At 41.1% G+C, this 22738-nt stretch overlaps 1 protein-coding gene across 1 annotated transcript; it reads left to right on the top strand.

The window, feature by feature from the left end:
- The first annotated feature begins 5 nt into the window (after window positions 1-5).
- Window positions 6-5302, top strand: LOC139534372 (SLAM family member 8-like). Its single transcript, XM_071333472.1, has 4 exons — window positions 6-141; window positions 2440-2754; window positions 3565-3837; window positions 4840-5302. Exons 1-4 carry the CDS (start codon window positions 102-104, stop codon window positions 4968-4970), a joined length of 759 nt encoding a protein of 252 aa, XP_071189573.1. The 5' UTR covers window positions 6-101; the 3' UTR covers window positions 4971-5302.
- Window positions 5303-22738: the final 17436 nt, after the last annotated feature.

The following is a 22738-nucleotide window of genomic DNA, read 5'->3' as shown; positions in this document are numbered from 1 at the left end:
AAAGCGGAAGCCAAACCACAAAGAAAAGAGGATGTAGCCTGTGCTTCACACTTGTCTCTAGAAGGCGGAAACAGTATCCATTTTGAAAGTTTCATTTCAATATGGCATGTGTAGTTATCGCTCTTCTTACAATCTTACCAGGTAGGCTGCTTACTTTTACATTTTGCTTGATTGCATTGAGGGTCTCTCTAAAAGTCTGTCATTGTTAATCCTTTGAAGTAATGAGTGACGAGAGAGGCAGGGTTGAGGTCAATTCTGTTTCAATCAAGTAAGTCAATTGAAATTACATTACAAGAATTTAAAGGAAATCCTCATTAAAAATGTACAGTTGAAGTCGGAAGTTTACATACACTTAGGTTGGAGTCATTAAAACTCGTTTTTCATGTTATCAAACTATAGTGTTGGCAAGTCGGTTAGCTCATCTACTTTGTGCATGACACAAGTCATTTTTCCAACAATTGTTTACAGACAGATTATTTCACTTATAATTCACTATCACAATTTCAGTGGGTCAGAAGTTTACTTACACTAAGTTGACTACCTTTAAACAGCTTGGAAAATTCCAGAAAATGATGTCATGGCTTTTCTGATAGACTAATTTACGTAATTTGAGTCAGTGCCTCTTTGCTTGACATCATGGGAAAATCAGAAGAAAACCACAAGACCTCCACAAAATTGTAGACCTCCACAAGTATGGTTCATCCTTGGGAGCAATTTCCAAATGCCTGATAGTACCACGTTCATCTATACAAAAAATAGTATGCAAGTATAAACACCATGTGACCACGCAGCCGTCATACTGCTCAGGAAGGAGACGTGTTCTCTCTCCTAGAGATGAATGTACTTTGGTGCAAAAAGTGCAAATCAATCCCAGAACAACAGCAAAGGACCTTGTGAAGATGCTGGAGGAAACAGGTACAAAAGTATCTACAGTAAAACGAGTCCTATATTGACATAACCTGAAAGGCCGCTCAGCAAGGAAGAAGCCACTGCTCCAAAACCACCATCAAAAGCCAGACGACGGTTTGCAACTGCACATGGGGATAAAGATTGTACTTTTTGGAGAAATGTCCTCTGGTCTGATGAAACAAAAATAGAACTGTTTGGCCATAATGACCATCGTTATGTTTGGAGGAAAAAGGGGGAGGCTTGCAAGCCGAAGAACACCATCCCAACCGTGAAGCACAGGGGTGGCAGCATCATGTTGTGGGGGTGCTTTGCTGCAGGAGGGACTGGTGCACTTCACAAACTAGATGGCTTCATGAGGATGGAAAATTATGTGGATATATTGAAGCAACATCTCAAGACATCAGTCAGGAAGTTAAAGCTTGGTCGCAAATGGGTCTTCCAAATGGACAATGACCCCAACCATATTTCCAAAGTTGTGGCAAAATGGCCTAAGGACAACAAAGTCAAGGTATTGGAGTGGCCATCACAAAGCCCTGACCTCAATCCTATTGAACGTTTGTGGGCAGAACTGAAAAAGCGTGTGCGAGGAATGAGGCCTACAAACCTGACTCAGTTACACCAGCTCTGTCAGGAGGAACGGGCCAAAATTCACCCAACTTATTGTGGGAATCTTGTGGAAGGCTACCTGAAACGTTTGACCCAAGTTAAACAATTTATTAAAGGCAATGCTACCAAATACTAATTGAGTGTATGTAAACTTCTGACCCACTGGGAATGTGATGAAAGACATGGGAATGTGAAGCTGAAATAAATGACTCTACTATTATTCTGACATTTCACGTTCTTAAAATAAAGAGGTGATCCTAACTGACCTAAAACAGGGAATTAATAGGATTAAATGTCAGAAATTGTGAAAAACTTAGTTTAAATGTATTTGGCTAAGGTGTATGTAAACTTCTGACTTCAACTGTATGTACATTTTCCATTCTTGAATTAAATCATCTGAATAAAATGGGACTGACCCCAAACCCTGATAAAGGCACTTGCTATGATGTCACCTTTATCAATTAGCTTTTTGAACTCTAATGGTGTACCGAAGATCAAGGTATACGTAACCTTTCATCAGTCCATATCACATCTAGTATGAAGTAGTTTAGGCTAATTTGACCACTTTTGATACAATTTGTTTCAGGTTAAGATTTCAAACCTCCATTGATACGTATTGCCTACGTCTTGACCCATGACCGAAATAGAAAACAGAAACGGAAAGCAAATTCTAAATTGTCCTAAATTATATACTATCTCATTAAAATGACAGTTATCACAAATCCAGTTATTTATTTCAACTGAATAATAATGTATGTTTATACTCTCAGAATATTGAAGCAATTGATGATGATAATGATGATGATGATCTCTGTTATTACCATAAGGATACATATTTGAATTCTGTTCTATCTAATTCTGTGTATATTACTATACATGATATCACCACCATCAGGACAATCATTCCATTCCATTATGTTTCAGTGGTGATGGGAGGTACCACTGGTTACCTGGGAGATTCTGTCACCTTGTCTTCTGGAGCCAACTCATCCTGGATCTTGAGCAAGATAGAGTGGTCTATATTCAGCAACAACACCTGGATTGCAACGTACAGGAAAGAACCACAGACTTTCAGAATAGACCGTTTCTGGCAGTTTCAGGATCGTCTAAGACTCAACATCTCCTCCGGGGACTTAGAGATAAGAGATGTGAGGATAGGGGATGCCCTGGTTTACTCGGTTCTCCTTCAAGACATTAAGGGAGAGCAGCATAACGTACCTGTCCAGCTCACTGTGACAGGTAAGGCTCTCAATCACAACAATGTACCCGTATTAAAGGTGCACTCTGTAGGACTTCGATAAGATTTGCCGGCGCAAGTGAGCCCAGAACCCAAGGGTCCCAAAATGGCAATTGAATGCAAGCTTCACCCCCCAAAAATGTATTGTTAAACATTTCTAGTCTGTCTATCTATGGGTAACAGGGTTGACGTTTTATGCTCGGCCCACTCAGTTTTCCACCACAAAACACCAGAAAAAGGCCAAAAAGATTAGAACCAGCTCGCCTGCTTTTACATTATGATTTCAATATTAGATGTTCAATGTTTCTTTCGAAAAAATATGAATAGTTTCACATTATTAAAACGAAAGTTCAGTTCACGTAACAGGGTTGACCTTAACATGAGGGACAGACGTTTCATGTGATAAGATGAATCACTAATCATATGAAATGAATAATAATCTTCAGAAATTAATTTGTTAAAGCAACAAAATAACTAGGGCTTTACAATGATGGTGAACACTTTTGGGGTTGGGGTTAATTATGTTGAAATCTATCTAGAAATCACAGAGAGTGCCCAGAGGGACGTGTCAAAATTCAGAATTTTGGCACTTTCTCACAGATTTATTGCATTTTTTATGAGGTCTTATTCTTATAAAAGGCTTTTGAAACAAAATATTTGCGCACAATTTCTAATTCAAATATCAAAGGGATGCAAAAGGTACTCATTTGGTGGAACAACTCTACTGTATTCATATTGTATTCCCAGTTTTGTTTCTGGAAAATGTGTTTTCTATTCACGAGAGCTTCCTGTATTTCTGTTCAAATGTCCAGAGCGTCTCAGCAAGCCCAGCGTCCGTAAGGTCTTCAGCATGTTGAAGGACAGCCATTGTGTGATGGCTCTTCAGTGCTCTTCTTCAGTGAAGGACACCCACCTCTCCTGGGAACCAGAGGCTGCATTTGAGGATGCCTTCTGGAGGGGGAATCCCAACACCAACGTCTCTGTCGTCTGGACGTCTTACAGCCCCAACAGAAATGCCACCTTCAACTGTACTGCCAGCAATGGGCTCTCTAAAGCCTTTCGGGTTGTGACGGAGAGATGCCAAGGTACGGTCACTTCTAGGGCCAGGATTCTTTCCCGGAACACATGATCTGACCAGAAAAACAGTGGTGAATTCATCAATCTATGGGCAGGGAGTTCTTACACTGGTCAAGCTTGCTGTTGTGTTTGTGAACAGTGTTTGTCTTACAGTGAGGTCCCAAAGTATTTTGACAATGCCACATTTTTGGTTGTTTTGGCTCTGTACTCTAGCACTTTAGATTTGAGTTTAAAGTGCAGACTGTCAGATTTAATTTGAGGTGAACTGTTTAGAAATTGCAACACTTTTTGTACATAGTCCCCCCATTTCAGGGAACCAAAAATATTTGAACAAATTCACACAAATTCACAAATTCACACGTGTGTATTAAAGTAGTCGAAAGTTTAGTAATTGGTCTCATATTCCTAGCACGCAATGACTTCATCAAGCTCGTGACTCTACAAACTTGTAGTTTGTTTTGGTTGTTTCAGATTATTTTGTGCCCAATAGAAATGAATGGTAAATAATGTATTGTATCATTTTGGAGTCACTTTTAGTGTAAAAAAAAAAGTAGTGGGTGTGGTCAATGGCACAGTTTTAGAGGCTCTCCTCATGGCCGCATATACAAAACTTTTCCATTTTATAGCTAATTTCCTGCAATTATACACATTTTGCCATGGCTTACGCCTTGTTCTAATGCTATCTGGGTGACAAAAACATTATAGCAAAATCAATGGGTGCCCCATGCCATGACATTTTTGGAATTTCAGATTTCAGAATTTTTATTTTGGTGATTGTTAATTCTCAAAGATTATGTTATTTAAAAATATTTTGCCCCATTATCTTTTCTACATACTTTATATCCGGTTTGAGTCGTTTAAGTTTACACTGAAAAAGCTTGATGTAGTCATTGCGTGCTAGTAATATGGGTCCAAATTCTAATCTTTTGACTACTTTACAACAACAAAATTGTCACTTTCCAAATATTTTTGGACCTGACTGTATTTCTGTTCTCTCCCTCTCTCCTCAGAGCCCGACGTGGTGGGAGAGACCCGCATCCCTGGAATAGGTTTTGTAATGTTGCTCTTAGGAATTGTGTTTGGATGTGTTTTAACATATATTTATTTTAGAGGAAAAATGTTCCCCGTACCAATTTTGTAAACTTTGTTTTCATGTGCATGATGACTTGCTTAAAATTGATGTTAAAAAAAAATCCGCCGCAGCTGATTTGCTTGATCCTTTCTTGCTGCAGCTTTCTGCTCCCCTGATTGCGGAGTAAATGACACAGGTTTTTTCAACTGCCAATTATCTTGGGTGCCCGTGTTCTCCCTCTCCACAAAGGTGGTGACCCCTCTGACCTAAACAATGATCACCCTATCTCGAAAGGGTCTTGCCAAGCAAAAATGTTAGAATCATCAATCAACTGTCAGCTACGATCCTTCCAAGCTACGAGATGCATTCCAAGCTACGAGATGCATTCCAAGCTACGAGATGCATTCCAAGCTACGAGATGCATTCCAAGCTACGAGATGCATTCCAGGCTACGAGATGCATTCCAAGCTACGAGATGCATTCCGAGCTACGAGATGCATTCCGAGCTACGAGATGCATTCCGAGCTACGAGATGCATTCCGAGCTACGAGATGCATTCCGAGCTACGAGATGCATTCCGAGCTACGAGATGCATTCCGAGCTACGAGATGCAAGTGTTCCCCAGTCTGGCCGGGTCATAGCACCATCTCAGCTGCAACCTTGGTGTTGAAGGAATACTTCGGGATTTTGGCAATGAGGCCCTTTATCTACTCCCCCAGAGTCAATTTTAGGTCCTGTACTTTTTACTGTCTGTATAAACAATGTTGGTTTATTAGCTTTTTTTTTTAACATACACCTGTATGCAGATGACACTGTTGTGTAGTATGCTATTGCCCCAACGGTTGACCAGGCTCTTTTGGAGTTTCAATTTGTCCTTCATTGCTTTGTAGAAAGCCTTTGCAAACATCCTTTCTGAATTTAACATTAATCCAAGAAGTAATCATTTTGTTTTTCAAAAGTATCTGTAACCTGATTACACTATTTTTGGTGGAAACGATATGGTTTCAGTTACTGTTTTTTTTTTGTAATCAGATTACATGCAACTGATTACACGTAATCAGTTACTCCCCAACCCTGGTATCATAATCACGCGTAATTACGGGCGATAGATTCAATATGCGTCACTGCATTCTGTATCAGAAAGTAGGCTGGCCCTCTTTGAAGTTTTGTAGATCGATGCATTGCACTCTTTTTGCTAATAAATACCTCCTGTATAAACTTCCGCCATACTTACTGTACTTCATTGTTAACTTACAGATGTACGAGATACCAGACCCGGTCTCGGGGATGGCTAACTCTGGAGATCCCTTCGATCTCCAATGAGTTAGGTAAATCTGATTTTAGTTATCTTGAACTTTACTTGTGGAAAGATCTCCAAGGCTCTCTAAAGTTGGATAAATTGGGGCCTCTAGGGCAATTCAAAAGGCTGATTGAGGACCTTTTTACTGAAGAATGTATTTATTTTCTATGACTGTGTTTAGCTTTTTGTATATTGATGTGTGCACTATGTATATGGATGTGCTTATGAACTGTATATTGATGTGTATACAGGGTTCATCTTTAAAATAGATTTTGGTCTTAGCATGACTCCCTGTTCAAATAAATCTGAATATTATTTATATTTTTTGGTAATCAACAATTAAAGGTATTAGGATTGCTGCTATTCCAATATAGTCCTGCTTACACCAGCCTCTCTACTAAATATATTTATAACTAACCCAAGATAGTTAATCTGTGCCATTTACAGTGGGAGCAAATTAAGCATAGTGGGCAGAAAAAGCAAGAAGGTGAGCAAAGCACGAGCTAGCGAGATCCTACTGGTTTGTTGAAGCACGTTTAGTGCATTCACGAAGTATACAGACCTCTGAATCCTCTTCCGCGTTATGTTATGCTACAAGCCTTGTGCTACAATCCTCGTCAATTTGGGCGCAGTACCCCATAATGGCAAAGAAAAAACAGGCCTGTGGAAATTTTGGGAGATGTATTCAAAATAAAAACCGACATATAACATTCGTCTAAGTATTCAGACCCTTTACTCAATGCTCTGTCGAGGTTGGATGGGGAGCATCGCTGTACAGCTATTTTCATGTCTCGCCAGAGATGTTTGATCGGGTTCAAGTCCGGGCTCTGGCTGAGCCACTCAAGGACATTCAGAAACTTGTCCCAAAGCCACTCCTGCGTTGTCTTGTCTGTGTGCTTCGGGTCGTTGTCCTGTTGGAAGGTGAACCTTCACCCCAGTCTGAGGTCCTGAGCGCTCTGGAGCAGGTTTTCATAAAGGTTCTCTCTGTACTTTGGTCCGTTCATCTTTCCCTTGATCCTGACTAGTCTCCCAGTCCCTGCCGCTGAAAAACATCTCCACAGCATGATGCTGCCACCAACATGCTTCACCATAGGGAAGGTGCCAGGTTTCCTCCAGATGTGATACTTGGCATTCAGGCCACAGAGTTCAATCTTGGTTTCATCAGACCAGAGAATATTGCCATAATTGGTAACAATATAAAGATATTGAAGCACATTTGATTACTACGCTAGTTGTTCTTGAATAAGAAAATGTTATGTGTAGGGTTCCCATAGTTTAATCCAGTAAAATTACTTTCTGTAGTACCTCTTTCATACCTTATGCTACCTGTCACCCAGTCATTTATGATGCAGACTTATCAACTTATCTAAGACAGTAAATGTCTTATATGCCTATCATGTAAACATTTCATGCAAACAATAATGCTGAGCGATTAACCAAAATGTTTGCTGTTTTTTGTTTTTTAAACAACTAATTTACCAAATTTCTGTTACATTTTTTGAATTTAATCAAGTTTATTTTATATAGCCCTTCGTACATCAGCTAATATCTCGAAGTGCTGTACAGAAACCCAGCCTAAAACCCCAAACAGCAAGCAATGCAGGTGTAGAAGCACGGTGGCTAGGAAAAACTCCCTAGAAAGGCCAAAACCTAGGAAGAAACCTAGAGAGGAACCAGAATTCCATTTTGTACAGGGTTTTTTCAGTTTCTGTAGAGATAAATCAGATCAAGCCCGAACTGTGCGATGTAGTAAAGAGTTTTAATTTCCAACAGGCCAATATTCTACATATTTTACCACAGAAAATGGTGTAATTAAATACAATGACCCTAATCCATTGCGCGCCTTGCTTGTCCAGTCTGTGTGGAGCAGACACGGAGTCCTCGTCGACGAGGCAGAGAACGGATGAGAGGGGTAAAAAGCACTTGCTTTGCAAGGTATCTCTACCTGAAAATACATGATCTAGTTGATTGATAGTGGGAATTCAGCATTCATAGAAGTATGCATTATTTACTTAGAAGAATTAATAAAATAGGGATTTTGTCAGAAGCATAGGCAGCAGCACTATACAGATGAGATGATGACTTGAACTGCACCAACAGTGCAGTTCAAAAAGAGTTAAGAAATATTGACCAAATAAACTAAAGTAAAAAATTATAAAAAGTAACACAATAAAATAACAATAACGAGGCTATATACAGGGGGTACCGACATATACAGGGGCTAAGTGGGGTGAAGTGACTATGCATAGATAAACAGCGAGTAGCAGCAGTGTACAAAACAAATGGGGGGGTCAATGTAAATAGTCTGGTGGCCATTTAATTAATTGTTCAGGAGTCTTATGGCTTGGGGGTAGAAGCTGTTAAGGAGCCTTTTGGTCCTAGACCTGGCACTCCGGTACAGCTTGCTATGCGGTAGCAGAGAAAGCAGTCTATGACTTGGGTGACTGAAGTCTCTGATAATTTTATGGGCTTTCCTCTGTCACCGCCTAGTATATAGGTCCTGGATGGCAGGAAGCTTGGCCCCAGTGATGTACTGGGCCGTACGCACTACCCTCTGTGGCACCTTATGGTCAGATGTCGAGCAGTTGCCATACCAGGCGGTGATGCAACCGGCCAGGATGCTCTCGATGGTGCAGCTGAACTTTTTGAGGATCTGGGGACCCATGCCAAGTCTTTTCAGTCTCTTGAGGGGGAAAAGGTTTTGTCATGCCCTCTTCATGACAGTCTTGGTGTGTTTGGACCATGATAGTTCGTTGGTGATGTGGACACCAAGGAACTTGAAACTCTCATCCCGCTCCACTACAGCCCCATTGATGTTAATGGGGGCCTGTTCGTCCCGCCTTCTACTGAAGTCCACGATCAGCTACTTTGTCTTGCTTACTTTGAGGGGGGAGGTTGTTGTCCTGGCACCACACGGCCAGTTCTCTGACCTCCTCCCTATAGGCTGTCTCCTCGTTGTTGGTGATCAGGCCTACCACTGTTGTGTCGTCAGCAAACTTAACGATGGTGTTGGAGTCATGTTTGGCCATGCAGTCGTGGGTGAACAGGGAGTGCAGGTGGGGACTAAGTACACACCCCTGAGGGGCCCCAGTTTTGAGGATCAGCGTGGCAGATATGTTGTTGCCTACCCTTACCACCTAGGGGTGGCCCGTCAGGGAGTCCAGGATCCAGTTGCAGAGGGAGGTGTTTAGTCCCAGGGTCCTTAGCTTAGTGATGAGCTTCATGGACACTATGGTGTTGAATGCTGAGCTGTAGTCAATGAACAGCATTCTCACATAGGTGTTCCTTTTGTCCAGGTGGGAAAGGGCAGTGTGGAGTGCGATTGAGATTGAAGCATCTGTGGATCTGTTGGGGCGGTATGGATTTGGAGTTGGTCTAGGGTCTCCGGGAGGATGCTGTAGATTATGAGACATGACCAGCCTTTATAAGCACTTCATGGCTGCCGGCGTGAGTGCTACGGGGCGGTAATCATTTAGGCAGGTTACCTTTGCTTCCTTGGGCACAGAGACTATGGTAGTCTGCTTGAAACATGTAGGTATTACAGACTCGGTCAGGGAGAGGTTGAATATGTCACTGAAGACACTTGCCAGTTGGTCCGCACATGCTTTGAGTACACGTCCTGGTAATCCGTCTGGCCCCACGGTTTTGTGAATGTTGACCTGTTTAAAGGTCTTGCTCACATCGGCTACCGAGAGCGTTATCACACAGTCATCCAGAACAGCTGGTGCTCTCGTGCATGATTCAGTGTTGCTTGCCTCGAAGAGAGTATGAAAGGCATTTACCGTTGAAGTCGGAAGTTTACATACACTTAGGTCGGAGTCATTAAAACTCATTTTTCAACCACTCAACCAAATTTATTTTAAATTTATTAACAAACTATAGTTTTGGCATGACACAAGTAATTTTTCCAACAATTGCCCTGGAGGGCAGGGGAGAGCTTTGTATGTATCTCTGTGTGTGGAGTAAAGATGGTCTAGAATATTTTTTCCTCTGGTTGCTCATGTGACATGCTGGTAAAAATGTGGTAAAACTGATTTAAGTTTGCCTGCATTAAAGTCCACGGTCACTAGAAGTGTCGCTTATGGATGAGCATTTTCTTGTTTGCTTATGGCCTTATAGAGTTGATTGAGTGAGGTTTTAGTGCCAGCATCGGTCTGTGGTGGTAAATAGACGGCTACGAATAGTATAGATGAGAACTCTCTTGGTAGATGGTGTGGCCTACAGCTTATCATGAGGTACTCTACCTCAGGCGAGCGATACTTTGAAACATGAGACTTCTTTAATATTATACATCACACACGAGCTGTTATAGACACACCCCCCGATCCCTCATTTTACCAGACGTAGCTTGGAATAAAACAATAGCCATCAAATTAAAGAAATGTAATTTACACAACATCTGAAATATTTTATTAAAATAATGTGAATAAATGATGGTTAATAAGTGCTAAGCATTAATGGGCAGTCACTACCATCATGGGACTGTTGTTAATTGTTTTATTCTGTGTTGTTACAGCATTCAAACCACATAATGCATAGTCATAGTGCATTTAATTTATATAAAAAATAATCATAACCGAAACAGAAAACGTGATACTTTTTTTGTAATCGAACCGAAACCGAACCAACCTCATAAAGCACTAATCGCTCAGCACTAGCAAACAAACACTTCTTACTTGTTCTTGATCAAATACAAAACTTCCAATCAATCATTCACTGGTGTGTCATCACTATAATTTCCGTTCCGACATTAAATGTATCCATTACAGTGCCATTCTATACTGTCAAAGTACAGTTCTAGGTCATTGTACATAACATACTGTATGTAGGTCACAGTGGCTTTTGGTGACGCTTAAGATTAGGGAGGCCAATGTTTTGTATGAACATGGCCTTATTTCTATTACAGCGTATTGGATGACTGTCATTCATATTCCATCCACCCAGCTCAATGTAACAGCGATAGGTTTGAGCAACTACATGATGCTCAAATGATGCTCCTATACCCATCATGAGGTTGCTACAACCACCGCTCTGAGACCTACCGCTGTTGCCTCAATGATTTGTTCCTCCGTCCACAACAGCCTTTAGCAGGCACACGAATGTCAGAATTGGAGGCTTCTTGAAGACTAAAACAAGCTAGCTGGCTGGTAAATTACGCTTTTCCCAAAAGCCTGTTGGCAAAACCGCTAATACACCGCCCCCCTCGCACAAAGGCTTGAAATGCTTCAAGTTGCTCCTATTTGAATTAAATCCTTAAGTTGGTCGTTACTATGTGGCAGTGTCATCTCTCTATTTCTTTTTCAGAAAGCTCTGAAAGCGCTGTTTTCCCTACAGTTTTAGTGAACTAGGCTAGCTAACCAACTAGCATAATTTTAGTATGGCTTGTTTACCTCTCTACTGCGGTCTAGCAAATTGACAAGGAAACATGGGGGGGCGTTGTGCATGCAAATAGTGTGCATTTGAGAACCAATCAAAAAGTTGCTAAAAATTTGTGCAGCTTTTTCAAGCCGGAGTTTCCAGGCCAGTAAGTCACAGGTTGCTGCGGAGTCACATGGGTCACACATCAGCCAGGCTAACCAATCTGTCCTCTAAACACATTTAAATGTTGGTGCACTACTACCACATATCAGTTTAATTGGTACAGCACTCTCAACAAATGTAGCCTCTTACAAGACACGCCTCAAAATATATTAATGAGCCAGAAACAACAATACCATGCACCCACTAGTGGCCAAAATGTTTTTGGTTGCTCCAAAAATACAGTAGGGTACTGTATTCTTTTTACCCCTTTTTCATGATATCCAATTGGTAGTTATAGTCCTGTCCCATCGTTGCAACTCCTGTACGGACTTGGGTGAGGCAATGGTCAAGAGCCATGTGTCCTCCAAAACACGACCCCGCCAAGGCACACTGCTCGATTAACCCAGAAGCCAGCCACAACAATGTGTTGGAGGAAACATCGTACAGCTGGCGACCATAGTCAGCATGCATGCACCTGGCCCGCCACAAGGAGTCACTAGAGCACGATGGGACAAGAACATCCCGGCCGGCCAAACCCTACCCTAACCCGGACGACGCTGGGCGCCAATTGTGCACCCCATCATGGGTCTCCCGGCACAGCCTGGGATCAAACCAGGGTCTGTAGTGACACCACTAGCATTGCGATGCAGTGCCTTAGACCGCTGCATCACTCGGGAAGCCCAGGGTACTGTATTTTGTGGGGTGGAATTACAGTACCATTTGAAATACAGTACTTCTTTAAAGTAATGTGCTGTTAAACCAACGTTTCATTGGCATTTATGGTATCATTTACCAGTTACACCTAAAATCACCCAAAGAGCAGTCTGATTTATGGAAATTTACTGTAAATAATTAATACGGTACATTGCTGTTATTTTATTGTATAATACTGAAAAAAACACACATTTTTAACAGTGCCGCTATAGATAGAAAGAAACGTTGCACGAGTAATATGGGTAACACGAGTAATATGTTTTCTCTGCATAACGGTCACAAGTCTGCACTCAGTTTATTCACTATGGCACCCAGAGGCTACAGTACAGCAAAGCCTGGTTTTGAGTAGCTCAGTTGGTAGAGCATGGTGCTTGCAACGCCAGGATGTGGATTTGATTCCCTCGGGGGACTAATATGATATGAAAATGAATGCATTCACTACTGTAAGTCGCTCTGCATAAGAGAGTCTGATAAAATGTAAGATGTACCACAATTATTATCTGGGTGATTTTTTGTTTTTTTTGTTTACGAGAATAGTCTGACCTGACAGAATGAAACTTAACATTATAATAAAAAATGTTCACCCCTTTTTCATGGTATCCAATTGGTAGTAGTCTTGTCTCATCGCTGCAACTCCCATACAGACTCGGGAGAGGCGAAGGTCAAGAGCCATGCGTCCTCTGAAACACAACCCAACTAAGCCGCACTGCTTCTCGACACAATGCCCATCCAACCTGGAAGCCAGCTGCACCAATGTGTCAGAGGAAACACTGTACACCTGGCGACCATGTCAGCATGCACTGCACTCGGCCCGCCACAGGAGTTGCTAGTGCACGATGAGACAAGGATATCCCTGCCGGCCAAACCCTCCCTAACCCGGACTACACTGGGCGAATTGTGCGCCGTCCCATGGGCCTCCCGGTCACAGTCGGCTGCGACAGAGCCTGGACTCGAACCCAGAGTGGCACAGCTAGCACTGCAATGCTTATAAAGAATTCATGCTGTCGATAATTATTTACATTGTGCAATCGACAGCATGAATTCTTTAAAACATTCAAGGTACACTACCAGTCAGAAGTTTGGACACACCTACTCATTCCAGGGTTTTTCTTTATTTGAACTATTTTCTACATTGTAGAATAATAGTGAAGACGTCAAAACTATGAAATAACACATATGGAATCATGTAGTAACCCAAACATTTTTCAAAATATATTTTCTATTTGAGATTCTTCAAAGTAGCCATCCTTTGTCTTGATGACAGCTTTGCACACTCTTGGCATTCTCTCAACCAGCTTCACCTGGAATGCTTTTCCAACAGTCTTGAAGGAGTTCCCACATATGCTAAGCACTTGTTGGCTGCTTTTCCTTTACTCTGTGGTTCAACTCATCCCAAACCATCTCAATTGGGTTTAGGTCGGGGGATTGTGGAGGCCAGGTCATCTGATGCAGCACCTTCACTCTCCTTCTTGGTCAAATAGACCTTACACAGCCTGGAGGTGTGTTTTGGGTCATTTTCCTGTTGAAAAACAAATGATTGTCCCACTAAGCGTAAACCAGATGGGATGGTGTATCGCTGCAGAATGCTGTGGTAGCCATTCTGGTTGTGTCCCTTGAATTCTAAATAAAACACTGACAGTGTCACCCGCAACGCACCCCCACACCATCACACCTCGTACTCCATGCTTCACGGTGGGAACCACACATGCAGAGATCATCCATTCACCTACTCTGCATCTCACAAAGACATGGCGGTTGGAACCAAAAAACGCAAATTTGAACTCATCAGACAATATTTCCACCGGTCTAATGTCCAATGCTCGTGTTTCTTGGCACAAGCAAGTCTCTTCTTCATATTGGTGTCCTTTAGTAGTGGTTTCTATGCAGCAATTCGACCATGATGGCCTGATTCACGCAGTCTCCTCTGAACAGTTGATGTTGAGATGTGTCTGTTACTTGAACTCTGTGAAGCATTTATTTGGGGTGCAATCTGAGGTGCAGTTAACTCTATGAACTTATCCTCTGCAGAAGAGGTAACTCTGGGTCTTCCTTTCCTGTGGCGGTCCTCATGAGAGCCAGTTTCATCATAGTGTTTCAGGGTTTTTGCGACTGCACTTGAAGAAACTTTAAAATTTCTTGACATTTTTGATTGACCTTCATGTCTTAAAGAAATGATGGACTGTCGTTTATCTTTGCTTAGTTGAGCTGTTCTTGCCATAATATGGACTTGGTTGATTGGTTGACTTGATTTGTTTAACACTTTTTTGGTTACTGCTTGATTCCATATGTGTTATTTCATAGTTTTGATGTCTTCACTATTATTCTACAATGTAGAAAATAGTAAACATAAAGAAAAACCCTTGAATGAGTAGGTGTGTCTAAACGTTTGCCTGGTACTGTATATCATGTTGAATTGATGTGAATGTGTCTTAAGATGAGGTATTTAAAATGTTTTATTAAAAGGAAAATGTACAACTATTTACTCAATACAATACAACTTAATCAAACAAGTTATGTAAGCCTGAATCTCTTCAAAATAAAAGGTTATATCTATCTATCTACAAAGGGAAAATATTGAATAATGAAAAAGTAGGCAAAACAAATTCTGCAATGTGCAGGTCATAATGAAATTAAACAGTAACATCTTAATAACCATTAGGTGCGTGCTTACATTTGTCCTATTTCAATCATTTAAAAGTGTGTATTATACAAATGTGAAATGTGTTTTTCTTGTATATCCCACTCCCCCTGAGAGTGGGGTCACAGCCAAGGATCAGCCATTATTGACAGGGACCCTGGAGCAATTAGGGTTAAGTGCCTTGCTGAAGGGCACATCAACAAATCTTTCACTTAGTCATTTGGGGATTCAAACCAGCAACCATTAGGTTACTGGCCCAAAACTTTTCACCGCTAGTCTACTCTTCTACGCCTATATAGAAAATGTACATGTATATACAGTGGGGCAAAAAAGTATTTAGTCAGCCACCAATTGTGCAAGTTCTCCTACTTAAAAAGATGAGAGAGGCCTGTAATTTTCATCATAGGTACACTTCAACTATGACAGACAAAATGAAAATCACATTGTAGGATTTTTAATGAATGTATTTGCAAATTATGGTGGAAAATAAGTATTTGGTCAATAACAAAAGTTTATCTCAATACTTTGTTATATACCCTTTGTTGGCAATGACAGAGGTCAAACGTTTTCTGTAAGTCTTCACAAGGTTTTCACACACTGTTGCTGGTATTTTGGCCCATTCCTCCATGCAGATCTCCTCTAGAGCAGTGATGTTTTGGGGCTGTTGCTGGGCAACACAGACTTTCAACTCCCTCCAAAGATTTTCTATGGGGTTGAGATCTGGAGACTGGCTAGGCCACTCCAGGACCTTGAAATGCTTCTTACGAAGCCACTCCTTCGTTGCCCGGGCGGTGTGTTTGCGATCATTGTCATGCTGAAAGACCCAGCCACGTTTCATCTTCAATGCCCTTGCTGATGGAAGGAGGTTTTCACTCAAAATCTCACGATACATGGCCCCATTCATTCTTTCCTTTACACGGATCAGTTGTCCTGGTCCCTTTGCAGAAAAACAGCCCCAAAGCATGATGTTTCCACCCCCATGCTTCACAGTAGGTATGGTGTTCTTTGGATGCAACTCAGCATTCTTTGTCCTCCAAACACGACGAGTTGAGTTTTTACCAAAAAGTTATATTTTGGTTTCATCTGACCATATGACATTCTCCCAATCTTCTTCGGGATCATCCAAATGCTCTCTAGCAAACTTCAGACGGGCCTGGACATGTACTGGCTTAAGCAGGGGGACACGTCTGGCACTGCAGGATTTGAGTCCCTGGCGGCGTAGTGTGTTACTGATGGTAGGCTTTGTTACTTTGGTCCCAGCTCTCTGCAGGTCATTCACTAGGTCCCCCGTGTGGTTCTGGGATTGTTGCTCACCGTTCTTGTGATAATTTTGACCCCACGGGGTGAGATCTTGCGTGGAGCCCCAGATCGAGGGAGATTATCAGTGGTCTTGTATGTCTTCCATTTCCTAATAATTGCTCCCACAGTTGATTTCTTCAAACCAAGCTGCTTACCTATTGCAGATTCAGTCTTCCCAGCCTGGTGCAGGTCTACAATTTTGTTTCTGGTGTGCTTTGACAGCTCTTTGGTCTTGGCCATAGTGGAGTTTGGAGTGTGACTGTTTGAGGTTGTGGACAGGTGTCTTTTATACTGATAACAAGTTCAAACAGGTGCCATTAATACAGGTAACGAGTGGAGGACAGAGGAGCCTCTTAAAGAAGAAGTTACAGGTCTGTGAGAGCCAGAAATCTTGCTTGTTTGTATGTGACCAAATACTTATTTTCCACCATAATTTGCAAATAAATTCATAAAAAATCCTACAATGTGATTTTCTGGATTTTTTTTCTCATTTTGTCTGTCATAGTTGAAGTGTACCTATGATGAAAATTACAGGCCTCTCTCATCTTTTTAAGTGGGAGAACTTGCACAATTGGTGGCTGACTAAATACTTTTTTGCCCCACTGTATGATGCAGAGCACGTGTCAAACTCATTCCACGGAGGGCCGAGTGTCTGTGAGTTTTCACTCCAGTCTTGTACTTGATTGATGAATTAATGTCAGTAATTAAGGAACTCCCCCCGCACCTGGTTGTCTAGGTCTTAATTGAAAGGGAAAACCTGCAGACACTCTGCCCTCCGTGGAATGAGTTCGACACCCCGGATGCAGACGGTTCTACAGTATATCTATGGAAGTCCAGCCTATGACCACATCCTGTTCAGCCTAGAGAACTTCCTGTTCAACTTACAGCACTTCCTGGTAGGGAGAAGAGGGGTGTCCAAATGTGATATTGTCATACACAGTCTGCGGCAAAATGTGACAGACAACCAAAAATGAACCATTTCAGCCCATTTCCAAACTAGACCACAGTAGTGATATTTTAGAAATGGTATTTTCTAGTTATATTCTTGCAAAGTCAGTTTCATAATTTTTTTAACTGAAGCATTCATTGGCATTCATCTCTAGTCTCCCCTCAAACTGGGATACAGGTGAATATACAACTTCTGAGTTGAAATATCCTTTCCTCTATACTTTCACTGCTTTATGGTGACGTTTTGCCCCTCTAAGCCTGCAGGGATCTCCACGGAGTCCCCTACTGTCTTGTGGAACGACAGGTATGAAGAAACTACCACAACGGAAACACAAAAACGTACATTGGCATTCTGACATCAATCAACGTTGACACTTTATATTACAGTGCACTTACCACTGTGTAATTATTCATGTAAGTATGGTGTAGCAAGTATTGTAATTACTCATTGTTACACTGTAATACTTGTTACTGTGTGTTTACATAAATCATTTCACAATAATACACTGCAATGCAAAGTCCTACCTAATCAATAATAGATAGTAATTGATTGGATTTATATAGCACATTTCCGGCTTTGATTTATACTGTACGTGGCACTTTACATATTTGCACTTTTTACGTATCTAAGCATGTGGGTCCTATTTTACTTCATTAAAGTCCACTCCTCCCCCACATTCAGTAGAACAGGATGAGATGACAGGAAAAGAGAAGTGGGGGTGGATCTGATAACCCCTCCTCAGCTCACAAGTACAAATACCACTGTGTTTACTGTGTCATTATTATTATTATTATATATATTTTTACAAATCTTTTCTTAACTTTTATTTTTCTTAAAACTGCATTGTTGGTCAAGGGCTTGTAAAGTAAGCATTTCACAGTCTACACCTGTTGTATTCGGCGCATGTGAAAAATACAAATTGATTTGAAAAATGCATCATATACTGCATAGGCGACATTATAAATACATGTCAGTCTGAAGTAATGTATTATAAACCCTTAAACCAAAACAACTGTCATAAATTAAAACAAAATACAGTTACAGTTCAGTGAAGTGTGGTATTTAAAGTGTGGTATTTAGGGCATAACTGCAGTTATCCTACAGTGTACTGTATCTTAATATGTAATAGAAACAAACGTTTTATACAGTCCCATATCACATTAAATTTAATGAATGACATGCATCTAAACTCAGCAAAAAAATAATCGTCCCTTTTTCAGGAGCCTGTCTTTAAAGATAATTCGAAAAAATCCAAATAACTTCACAGATCTTCACTGTAAAGGGTTTTAACACTGTTTCCCATGCTTCAATAAACCATAAACAATTAATGAACATGCACCTGTGGCTAACGAGGCCTTTCTACTGACTCTGAAAAACACCAAAAGAAAGATGCCCAGGGTCCCTGCTCATCTGCGTAAATGTGCTTTAGGCATGCTGTAAGGAGACATGAGGACTGCAGATGTGGCCAGGGCAATAAATTGCAATGTCCGTACTGTGAGATGACTAAGACAGCGCTACAGGGAGACAGGACGGACAGCTGATCGTCCTCGCAGTGGCAGACCATGTGTAACAACACCTGCACAGGATCGGTACATCCGAACATCACACCTGCGGGACAGGTACAGGATGGCAACAACAACTGCCCGAGGTACACCAGGAACGCGCAATCCCTCCATCCCTCCATCAGAGGCTGGACTGAGGGCTTGTAGGCCTGTTGTAAGGCAGGTCCTCACCAGACATCACAGGCAATAACGTCGCCTATGGGCACAAACCCACCGTCGCTGGACCAGACAGGACTGGCAAAAAGTGCTCTTCACTGACGAGTCGCGGTTTTGTCTCACCAGGGGTGATGGTCGGATTCACGTTTATCGTGAGCGTTACACCGAGGCCTGTACTCTGGAGCGGGATCGATTTGGAGGTGGAGGGTCTATCATGGTTTGGGGCGGTGTGTCCCAGCATCATCGGACTGAGCTTGTTGTCATTGCAGGCAATCTCAACGCTGTGCGTTACAGGGAAGACACCCTCCTCCCTCATGTGGTACCCTTCCTGCAGGCTCATCCTGACATGACCCTCCTGCATGACAAGTGCTGTCTGTATCATCCTCTCTGGTGATGCAAAAAACCCCAGCTAAATATGCTTCTCTGCAGCTCTGCTAAAATCTGGTAAAAGATTGAAAGGAATGTGATGCTTATTCAGTACATGTAGTTATTGCTTGCTTTTCTAAAGTCTACCAAACCAGCTAAGATAGTTAGACTAGTTAGCCAGCTAAGATAGTTAGACAAGCTAACTTGACTGACAGCCTGGAATGGCTTCTTGGTAGCTAGGTTGGAAAATTGGGAACTTATCTGGGCAAGCTAAAGCCAACTTCATAAAATTGCTAGGTGGCTAGTAGTATTTCAGAGAAACAACATACATTTTTTTGGTTTTAATTCAAGAAAGTTGTTTTTAATGTATTTTTTACAGGACAAATCTGAGGGGGCACATGCCCCTGTACCCCCTATGGGCATGGCACCTCTGTTCTTATCAATGTCATTGGTATCTAACAGTTGACTAACCAAAACACACCGAGAAGAAAGAGTAGAGTAGAGAAAGAGCAGAGACTTCCTTTTGATGAGGGCTGCTGTTCTATACAATAATTCCTGTGTGTTAGTTGAAAATGAAGTCAAATTCTATATTTCCTGTCTGAATATACCCCTTTCGCTTAGCTTGAAAGTTAGACGATGAGGCGTGGCTGTGTTTGGGGTCTGTCACTGTGTTGATCAGTCTAATGGTGGTGGTTTTGGAGCATGTGTTTCCTAGCTGCTGCTGGTTGTGTGGTTAGAAGAAGATGGTGCCGACAGAGATGGCAGCTTCATACAGCTTCATACACTATGCCTGCAGAAGGGTTTGCATTACTTCTGGATAACGGCTTATGCCGTGTTAATATGATATCTGATTGAGAATGTATAATAAATACATATTTGAATTACTTCTGAGTGTTTTGCATTGAAGTGGGCGGAACTAAACTCAAATATATTTTGTAACAAGATACATCTGTGTGCATTTTCATCTAGGCTTCATGTGCCTGCAGAAGGGTTTGCATGACTTCTGGATAATCTTGTGATTCTCAAACTTTGTAATGACTTACGCCGTGTTAATATGATATCTGAATGAGAATGACTAACAAAATCAATGGGGGCCCCCTAGAAAAAAAAACATTTGGGGATCTGAAACAGTCTTTGAACGTTTGTCATTTTAGTTCAAACCCTAACCAGAGCTCAATGGGCATGTTCGCGAATGTTATGGGAATGTTATGGGAATGTTATGGGAATGTTCCCGGTTTACTGGGAATGCTCCCAATCAACACTTTTCTCAGTAACGTCTTACTTACTATGACAGTGAGACTGTATGTTGTTTATCTCCCTTAGTTGAATGCACTGTCACTCTGGATAACCAAAATGTAAATGTGTGTATATGGGAAAATGAAGAACTGCAAAGCAGACTGGGTATTGTTATTGGCCTTGGTTTTTATGGCAGAGCTCATTAGAATAATACTCAGCATGCTTTACAATTGTTCATTTTTACATATACATTTATATTTAGTTAATTTGGCAGGCGCTTATATCACACAATAGTGCCGTCAGACTTTTGATACCAATTTAGGGTGAAAGGGGGCCACAAAATTGTGAACCGCTATGAAGTAATAGTATAGAAAAGTATTTTGAAAACACAACTGACAGCTTTTGAAAGTATCTTGTTACAAAATACAGTTTAGATTAGCCTACTTCAACAAAAAATACAGAAATATGTATTTAAAATACAGACATACCACCCATCTGGTCATAGCTCAATAACCCAACTAAGTGACCCAACCGCTGGGCCAAAAATACATCGACGTGTGTTCTGTCCACTACTTATCCAGGAAAACAGTTGTGTATTCAGGAAACTATCGGGAGGAACTTATTACACCGCTCCAACTTTCTGTTCGGTTTGTGAGCAGAGTTGATTGTATATCTGTTCTTACTCTCTTTATTTCTCCCCTTGTGATTAGTGGAACAGCCCAAGCTTGCCGTGGTGGTGAAAGAGAACTGCAATGCTGGAATTGTCATTGGAATATTGGTTTTAGGATTTGTTTTTCGGAGGTTTTTCTACATATGTTCTCAGAAGTAAAAGGGTTTTCATTTTTATTTATATCATTTCACCGTGTCTCGAGATGTTTCCATATGTGTTTATAGCTGCTAAATCAAATGGGACTGTTGTAGATGGGTGTATTATGTTCGTCCGAGTCCATCACACTGTGCTTATCAAGTGCTACTGCATTTCTAAGTTAATTCAACACCCTGTCTCTCCTTTTTATTGTAATATGATATATTTATTGTCTGATTGCAAAGATCCACATTTTGTGAGCAGATATAGCATGTTGAATTTCTGTGAATGTGACTGAAGATGAGGTATTAAAACAATTGTTATTATAAGGAAATGTACAGCTATTTACTCTACAATAAACAAACTTTAACTTAAAATACACAAAAACACAAAGAAATAAATGTCCACTATAATAGAATCACCGCTTTCAGAATATATATATATTTTACTGCTATTATTAGTCGTTATTGCACAACAACTATAAACAGTTAATGCAACAATAGAATACAATGGCTATAACTTAAAGGACCAGTGCAGTCAGAAATGTGATTATCTTGTGTTTTATATATATTTCCACACTATGAGGTTGGAATATTACTGTGAAATTGTGAAAATTATGATAATGCTGATATTATGATAAATTATGATAATTATGATAAATAAGAGCTGTTGAAAAGACCGCCTGAAATTTCAGCCTCTTTTTGGTGGAATGGAGTTTTGCCCTTCCATGGTGACATCACCATGTGGTAAATTAGTTAATAGACCAATAAGAAAGAGTGTTCCAAACCTCTTTGCCAAAACAGCAAATCTTCAGTTTTCCCCTCCCCACTCAGACCACTACCAGACAGTGCTACCAAAATTATTGCTTGAGAAAATACCCATTTACTAAGGTCTTTAGTTTCTTTTTGACTATTTGAATTGAAAACAATCACAGTAAGGTACTTAATTGTTACCCAGAAATGATGTTATATTGAGATAAAAATGGATGCACTGAACCTTTAATAAAAAAAGTAATGTAAGCCTGAATCTCTTGAAAACAAAAGTTTCTAATGCATGCATGCACGCATCCGCACGCACACACACACACACACACACACACACACACACACACACACACACACACACACACACACACACACACACACACACACACACACACACACACACACACACACACACACACACACACACACACACACACACACACACACACACACACACACACACACACACACACACACACAGCATCAGTGGTGTATAGGTGAGGACGGAGTCAAGCACAGGAAACAGGA

This window comes from Salvelinus alpinus, chromosome 11, assembly GCF_045679555.1.
Source record: "Salvelinus alpinus chromosome 11, SLU_Salpinus.1, whole genome shotgun sequence".
In the NCBI taxonomy this organism is placed as follows: domain Eukaryota; kingdom Metazoa; phylum Chordata; class Actinopteri; order Salmoniformes; family Salmonidae; genus Salvelinus; species Salvelinus alpinus.
Note: the sequence above shows the minus strand (reverse complement) of the source record. Positions and strands in the feature narration are given on the sequence as shown.